We start from the raw sequence: 8,792 nt of genomic DNA, 5'->3' as shown, positions 1-8,792 counted from the left end.
TTGGATTAGGGCGAAATCATCTTAGAGAGGCGTGGAACGCAGATGAAAAATTCAAAAGAGGCGTGGAACGCACCGAGCAGGAAGCGGTGGACACGTCACGCTGGAGCAGAGACGGAGCTGTGACCTCTGCAGGCGGGATCCGGCCTCTCCCCGGACACAGGTGATGCCGCACTGGCCAGAGAGAGGTGAAGTCATGTACTAGGCTGGAGGGGCGCAGCCATGTTTTCTGGGGACTGCACTTTAATTAGATACAAATTGTTGCTATTTGTAACATTTACAGCGCTGTTTCCATGGCAATTAGTTTATTTTAACCCATTAAGGATGTAAAATGACTTTTTGGGGGACTTTTTTTTTTATACATATATATATATTTTTTTATTTAGCTTCTTTCATGAATTAAGTATTTTTTTAAGTCTATAACATTTTTTTTCTTTTTTTGGAGCCAGATGAGCGACTGTTTATTTGAGATACTGTGTTCATCTGTTTTCCCGCTACCAGTTTGGGGTCTATATGGCATTTTGATTTTTTTTTTTTTTTTTTTTGCAGGTGACGTGATGAATATAAACTGCTATTCTCTCAGTGTTTTTAGACTTTTTTATTATACCTGTGGTCATGAGGGTTATCTACCATCTGCATTGCAGGATGCAGCAGATTCTACCTAGACAGTTGTAACATCCTTTCCACATTGCTGTCCTGGATGAAAAATGTGCAGAAAATCTGCATGAAATGCGCCCTGTGTGCACGCAGCCGTACAGCGTTCGCCATGTGGTGTAATTTATAGCACTTGTTATAAGTACTTGTTTTTACTATTCTTTTTTTTGGGTCCTATAATGAAGCATTTTTTAGACATTTTTACTCTTTTTGCAGTTTAGATTAGTCTTGTTTATGAGGTGGTTTACGTACTTGTAGAGTGCAATGTGTTACCCCACTGCCGGGCCTGATGGGCTAATGTCCATGGCAAACTCAGGGGCCACATTCAGTCCCTACTGACCTGGCAAGCCATCAGCACCCCACTGCCCAATCTCAGGGGCACGACCGACCGATCCTTCTCCCTCTATCAAACCCCTTAGATGCCGCAGCAGCAATTGACCGCAGCATTTCTGGGGTTACACTGCCGGGATGGGAGCTAACTCTGATTCGGGCTGTTGCAGTCCGGTGTCAGCTGACAACCGCTGCTGGCGATGCAGGATCCTGAGTGGGTGCCCTTCCTTTGTGGTGTATTTTCGGCGTATTCTGGATGAAATGATTTCATTAAAATACGGCACATATATTAAGTCTACTGTAGAAATCCACTTTAAAGTGAGAAAGTGAGTTTTTAAAGGGGTTGGCTTACATTTTAGAAAATAAAAGATGTGAAATTCTTCATTCCAATTCTTCTGTTTCTCTAGATACCCCACATGTCCTGTATTTTTCCAAAATCTCAGTGCACTTGGTTCGCTATTGACGAGATCTTATGTGACGTCCGTCTGCCAGCCGATATTAAGTCACTTGCCACGATCATTTGACAAAGAAGCACCGTGGACCCAATGACACTGGGGTCTTGACTAATGCAGAACTTGGTAGAGACTATATCAGGAAGTTTATTTTTTTCTCCTACTGTAATGCTGACCCTTTTCTCCCGTTATCTTGACAGAATGAAGCAGAGAAGAGAATTGTAACTCCCATCAGCTTCGTCACCTGTCACAATGCCGCTATCAGATTTCCTGGCGGCGCTGAAGGATAACCCTTACTTTGGTGCTGGGTTCGGTCTGGTTGGTGTGGGCACAGCTTTGGCATTAGCTCGTAAAGGTGCCCAGCTAGGAATGGTGGCCTTCAGGAGGCATTACATGATCACGCTGGAGGTCCCCAGTAAAGATAAGAGCTACCATTGGCTGCTGAGCTGGATCTCTCATCACGCAAAACGCACGCAACACCTGAGCGTGGAAACGTCGTATCTGCAGCACGAGAGCGGCCGGGTCAGCACTAAATTTGACTTTGTGCCCAGTCCTGGAAATCACTTCATTTGGTAGGTGCCACCTGACAGGTTTATTATGAAGATAATGTAATGGCGGCTGTAGTTATTGTCAACCAATATGTCCAGAGGAAGCGAATAAAGTGCTAATGAGACAGAAAAGGCTAAAAATCTATAAATACTCAAAAAATGATTAATCAACTGCTGCAACATGTCCAGACAGGAATTCTAAAATGTCTCAATATGTCTTTATCTTAAGGTACCGAAATAAGTGGATTCGCATAGAGAGAAATCGTGAGAAACAGATGATTGACTTACACACAGGCACCCCCTGGGAGTCTGTTACCTTTACTGCAATAGGGACCAATAGGGACATTTTCTTCAATATACTACAAGAAGGTATAAAAAAAAAAAGGAGTCTGATATAATAAAGCTATGATACCTATGTACAAGCATAGAACTACTAGAATACTGCTGCTATATACAAGAATATAACTACTATAATACTGCTCCTATGTACAAGAATATAACTACTATAATACTGCTCCTATGTACAAGAATATAACTACTATAATACTGCTCCTATGTACAAGAATATAACTACTATAATACTGCCCCCTATGTACAAGAATATAACTACTATAATACTGCTCCTATGTACAAGAATATGACTACTATAATACTGCACACTATGTACAAGAATATAACTACTATAATACTGCTCCTATGTACAAGAATATAACTACTATAATACTGCTCCTATGTACAAGAATATAACTACTATAATACTGCCCCCTATGTACAAGAATATAACTACTATAATACTGCTCCTATGTACAAGAATATAACTACTATAATACTGCCCCCTATGTACAAGAATATAACTACTATAATACTGCTCCTATGTACAAGAATATGACTACTATAATACTGCACACTATGTACAAGAATATAACTACTATAATACTGTCCCCTATGTACAAGAATATAACTACTATAATACTGCCCCCTATGTACAAGAATATAACTACTATAATACTGCCTCTATGTACAAGAATATAACTACTATAATACTGCTCCTATGTACAAGAATATAACTACTATAATACTGCCCCCTATGTACAAGAATATGACTACTATAATACTGCCCCCTATGTACAAGAATATGACTACTATAATACTGCACACTATGTACAAGAATATGACTACTATAATACTGCCCCCTATGTACAAGAATATGACTACTATAATACTGCCCCCTATGTACAAGAATATGACTACTATAATACTGCCCCCTATGTACAAGAATATGACTACTATAATACTGCCCCCTATGTACAAGAATATGACTACTATAATACTGCCCCCTATGTACAAGAATATGACTACTATAATACTGCCCCCTATGTACAAGAATGACTACTATAATACTGCCCCCTATGTACAAGAATATGACTACTATAATACTGCACACTATGTACAAGAATATGACTACTATAATACTGCTCCTATGTACCAGAATATAACTACTATAATACTGTCCCCTATGTACAAGAATATAACTACTATAATACTGCTCCCATGTACAAGAATATAACTACTATAATAATGGTCCCTATGTACAAGAATATAACTACTATAATACTGCCCCCTATGTACAAGAATATGACTACTATAATACTGCCCCCTATGTACAAGAATATGACTACTATAATACTGCCCCCTATGTACAAGAATATGACTACTATAATACTGTCCCCTATGTACAAGAATATGACTACTATAATACTGCACACTATGTACAAGAATATGACTACTATAATACTGCTCCTATGTACAAGAATATGACTACTATAATACTGCACACTATGTACAAGAATATAACTACTATAATACTGCCCCCTATGTACAAGAATATGACTACTATAATACTGTCCCCTATGTACAAGAATATGACTACTATAATACTGCACACTATGTACAAGAATATGACTACTATAATACTGCTCCTATGTACAAGAATATGACTACTATAATACTGCACACTATGTACAAGAATATAACTACTATAATACTGTCCCCTATGTACAAGAATATAACTACTATAATACTGCTCCCATGTACAAGAATATGACTACTATAATACTGCACACTATGTACAAGAATATGACTACTATAATACTGTCCCCTATGTACAAGAATATGACTACTATAATACTGCCCCCTATGTACAAGAATATGACTACTATAATACTGCACACTATGTACAAGAATATAACTACTATAATACTGTCCCCTATATACAAGAATATAACTACTATAATACTGCTCCCATGTACAAGAATATAACTACTATAATAATGGTCCCTATGTACAAGAATATAACTACTATAATACTGCCCCCTATATACAAGAATATAACTACTATAATACTGCCCCTATGTACAAGAATATAACTACTATAATACTGCTCCTATGTACAAGAATATAACTACTATAATACTGCCCCTATGTACAAGAATATAACTACTATAATACTGCTCCTATGTACAAGAATATAACTACTATAATACTGCCCCTATGTACAAGAATATAACTACTATAATAATGGTCCCTATGTACAAGAATATAACTACTATAATACTGCCCCCTATATACAAGAATATAACTACTATAATACTGCCCCTATGTACAAGAATATAACTACTATAATACTGCCCCTATGTACAAGAATATAACTACTATAATACTGCCCCCTACGTGATTAAAGATTTCACTACCAGAAACTGCTTGTACTAGTATAAGAATATTACAGCCTCGTGTAGAATACGGGTTTACTTCTGTCCTTGTAATTTTATTTTGTAGCTAGAGAACTTGCTCTTCGTCAGCAGGAGGGGAAGACGATCATGTACACGGCTCTGGGTGCTGAATGGCGACCATTTGGTTTCCCAAGGCGCAGACGCCCCCTGACCTCTGTGGTGCTAGAAGAAGGGATTTCTGATAAGATTGTTCAGGATGTGAAAGGATTTATCGACAATCCCAAGTGGTACAGCGACCGAGGCGAGTACCCGATACTCCGAGATTGGGGAGATCACATTGTGTCAGTGAATCTGGGAAATTCTATTGTCATGTTTTCCTATCACCTTACTATAAATCTCAGGGATCCCGTACAGACGCGGATATCTCCTGTATGGGCCGCCTGGATGTGGGAAGAGCAGTTTTATGTAAGTACAATTGTGACTAATAGGTTGGGATTATGGATGTGACGTACTGGTGACCGCAGGACAGGGGGTCGTTATTTCAGGGGATGACGTTTGGAAAGTTCTCTGTTTTGCTCCCTGGTTACATTGTGTCATGGACGCCGCTGTCTCTATGTTCTTTCAGCACAGCTCTAGCCGGGGAGCTGGAGTATAGCATCTGTCTAATGAGCCTGAGCGACAACAGCCTCTCAGACGATCGCCTCAATCACCTGCTGAGCGTCGCTCCGCAGCAGAGCATCATCCTGCTAGAGGACGTGGACGCTGCTTTTGTTAGTCGAGATCTGGCCAAGCAGAGTAAGTGTCCAGGACTTGTATATCATATTGTTACCTACATTCTCCTGTGTCATATAACAACACATTACATAATGTGTGCAAATGGCACAGTCACTGTGTACATATATTACATTACTGACCCTGAGTTACATCCTGTATTATACTTCAGAGCTGCACTCACTATTCTGCTGGTGCAGTCACTGTGTACATACCACTGATCCTGAGTTATATCCTGTATTATACTTCAGAGCTGCACTCACTATTCTGCTGGTGCAGTCACTGTGTACACACATTACTGATCCTGAGTTACCTCCTGTATTATACTCCAGAGCTGCACTCACTATTCTGCTTGTGCAGTCACTGTGTACATACATTACATTACTGATCCTGAGTTACATCCTGTATTATACTCCAGAGCTGCACTCCCTATTCTGCTGGTGCAGTCACTGTGTACTAGTCCTGGAGCTGTAATCACAGTTCTGCTAGCTGTTTTTGGTGACAGTCAGTAAGCTGGCTGCTAGATACGTTCCTGACTGTTCCTCATGCACTGTCCGTTTTTCCTACGTCGGGGGCTGCAGATTATTTCCGTATCTCTTCTCTTTCAGATCCCGCCGCCTATCAGGGCTTCGGCCGGTTGACGTTCAGCGGTCTGTTGAACGCTCTGGACGGCGTCGCTTCCACTGAGGCTCGCATCGTGTTTATGACAACTAATCACATTGACAGGTGTGATAGTGAAATGTCCCTCATATACTTTGTTGTGGTTTCTAAACACACCATTTGTAAAATCTCTGCTTGCTGCCAGCGAATAGGAACATACTTAGAGGCTGATCGTTTATTCCAGCCTAACATTTCTCACAGCTGAGGGTTTGTTACTATTGTATGCAGTCTGGAAAATCCATAAGACTAAAATGCATGAGCATACGCCTCTCTCTGATAGTTAGTTACAATGTATCAGTCGGTTCAGTGCACTTAATCATCTGCATTTGCAGATCCTTTTGCTTTTTTTTTTCTTGTCTTTTACTGACCTTGTGCTACATTGTTTTATACATGTAATCACTTGCAGAGCTGCATTCAGAGTTCTGCTACCACTTGGAAGGCATCAACATACAAAACCTTCACGGATGTGCCTTCTAGGAAATCTAGTTCTTTTTTGGTACTGGTTCACTGCACCGAGCGCTGCTCTCCGCCATAGAGAATGAATGCAGCCGCGGAGGAGCATGTGCTCCGCTCTGGTGATCGGTGCGGGTCCCAGCAAGGAGATTTTCACCCATGCAGAAGTAATTAGCTACCCCCTTAAAGGGAATATTCTGGAATTTTAAAGGGATTGTCCACTTTCTCACTATTTTTCTAAATGTGCAGCAAACCTGGCTCATGACAAGGGAAAGTGGCGCAAGTGCAGAGTTGCTACATGGAGGCTGCAGATTGAGTCTCGTTGCATGCTGCTCCATCAATGGACCAAATCTGTTTAGTGTGGGGGTGGGGGGCACTTTAACAAAGCACAGAGCAGTAAGGGAACTTAATTAAAGGCAACTTTTTTGGGAAGTGAAGCAGAGGAAGTTTCGGATGGAATCAGCGTGCAACAATTTTAATTCTTGCACATTCGCTGCTCTTCCTTGGTCAGCGGATGAAGTACATCTGGTTCCCTAATCAAAATATTGCTGACTGTTCCCTTTAAATATATTTCCCACTGCTCCAGGTGCCGCTTCATTGATCCCCATCGGTCCATTTGCAATGATCCCAGGTCGTGCACCATCGGTCCTGTTAAATTGTATAAAATGCCTGGATTTGAGTCGTGCGTGGGACCTGACGCTTTTCTGTCTCTGCAGGCTGGACCCAGCGCTGATCCGACCAGGCCGGGTGGATGTCAAGCAGTTTATCGGACACTGCACCCGGTGGCAGCTCGCCCAGATGTTCCAGAGGTTTTACCCGGATCAGCCCGGTTCTGCTGCTGAGGAGTTCGCGGACTCGGCCCTTCGAGCCTTGGAGCAGATCAGTGCCGCCCAAGTGCAAGGTCATTTTATGATGCACAAAAATGACCCCCGGGCCGCCGTCAAGAACATTCCCTCCCTGACTGTGTAACGGACCTCCAGGGACACGTTTTACCAAGGATTGTCCAGTTTTGGCGAAATAGAATCAGACGTTGTTAATTGGGAGTTTTCGCCTCTCTTCAAATACACTGTGTTGCCATTTTCAAAATCATTGCTTGCTGTAAGTGAACGGAAACACTACTGCTTCCACCCAGGGGTTTAGCTTCAGTCCTATCCTGGACCATGTAGAACAGCGTACAAGACGCTGCACGTGGACGTCATCGGGACGGCTCTAGGGGTCAACTCTGGTTTGCTGACAGCAAGCAGAAATCTTGAAAATGGAGAGGAATTCATACACGAAGCCTATAAGAAAGTTGTTTCTTTTATTTTATGATGGTTCAGGTATTCCTACATGTGGACATCAAGAAGGGTGACTGCTGACCGCTCTGCTGAATACACTTCCCCTTTAAATGGTCCAGGCAGAGCGCAGTTGTGTTTATTACACCATCCTTAGGGCCAATGCATTATTAAAGGGGTTGTCAACGATTACAAAAACATGGCTGCTTTCTTTGACCTACAGCACCACCCCTGGCTACAGGTTGTCTAAGGCATTGCAGCTCATCCCCATTCAGCTTAATAGAGCTGAGCTGTAGTAAAACCTGTAGAAAAGGGGTGATGCTATTTTTTGGGGTGGAAAATGTACTATAGTTCTTCTGATAAGCTATGTCACCCCCATGTGCAGGGCATTGCAGAAGCTTAGGTATCCATAGTTACAACCACTCATATAGTGACAGTTCTCGTAACCATAGATACGAAGCTACTGCAGTGCCCTGCACATGGGGTAAGTGACACAGCTTATCAGAAGAACTAGACTACATTTCTAATTGGAGGTATTTGCTAATATTATTATATATTGGGATAGGATCTTGGAGATGGGTTTACCCCTTTTAAGGCTCAGTATAAGTAAGGTGAACAACCCAGAATTCTCTTCCATCCCGCAGCCGATCGGATGGAGAAAGAAACATCGGAATAATGCGGTTATAATCGGAAAAATATATATTTGGATGATCCATTTTAGCAGATAGTAACCTGCAGCCTCCATCAGTAATTAATGACCTCCAGACTATGAGCGCGGCCCTTCGGGGGCTGCGGGGTCCGGAAAGGAGCGTTCTGTTCCAGAAGGAACCATGGCTGCCTCATAATGAGGTTTTATTTATAGACGTGTATCGTCGCCTCGTCAGATAATAAAAGTGCATTTATTATTAACTGGATCCTGAATGT

At 41.5% G+C, this 8,792-nt stretch overlaps 1 protein-coding gene across 3 annotated transcripts; it reads left to right on the top strand.

Annotated features, from left to right (window-relative positions):
• Positions 1 to 49: 49 nt before the first annotated feature.
• Positions 50 to 8,777, top strand: BCS1L (BCS1 homolog, ubiquinol-cytochrome c reductase complex chaperone). 3 transcript variants are annotated; one of them, XM_073647400.1, is made up of 8 exons: positions 50 to 160; positions 1,634 to 2,005; positions 2,211 to 2,350; positions 4,817 to 5,011; positions 5,112 to 5,175; positions 5,336 to 5,505; positions 6,090 to 6,207; positions 7,311 to 8,777. In XM_073647400.1, exons 2-8 carry the CDS (start codon positions 1,686 to 1,688, stop codon positions 7,561 to 7,563), a joined length of 1,260 nt encoding a protein of 419 aa, XP_073503501.1. In that variant the 5' UTR covers positions 50 to 160; positions 1,634 to 1,685; the 3' UTR covers positions 7,564 to 8,777. The 3 variants fall into 3 exon arrangements, with proteins under 3 accessions (XP_073503501.1, XP_073503500.1, XP_073503502.1); XM_073647399.1 differs by having other exon boundaries at positions 54 to 185; XM_073647401.1 differs by lacking the exons at positions 50 to 160; positions 2,211 to 2,350 and having other exon boundaries at positions 1,876 to 2,005.
• The last annotated feature ends 15 nt before the right edge of the window (positions 8,778 to 8,792 follow it).

The sequence above is a fragment of the Phyllobates terribilis genome, unplaced genomic scaffold (assembly GCF_046119375.1).
Source record: "Phyllobates terribilis strain yellow unplaced genomic scaffold, ASM4611937v1 Scaffold_9__5_contigs__length_417890890, whole genome shotgun sequence".
In the NCBI taxonomy this organism is placed as follows: Eukaryota; Metazoa; Chordata; class Amphibia; order Anura; family Dendrobatidae; genus Phyllobates; species Phyllobates terribilis.
The sequence above is the reverse complement of the archived record's forward strand: the minus strand, read 5'-3'. Positions and strand labels throughout refer to the sequence as shown.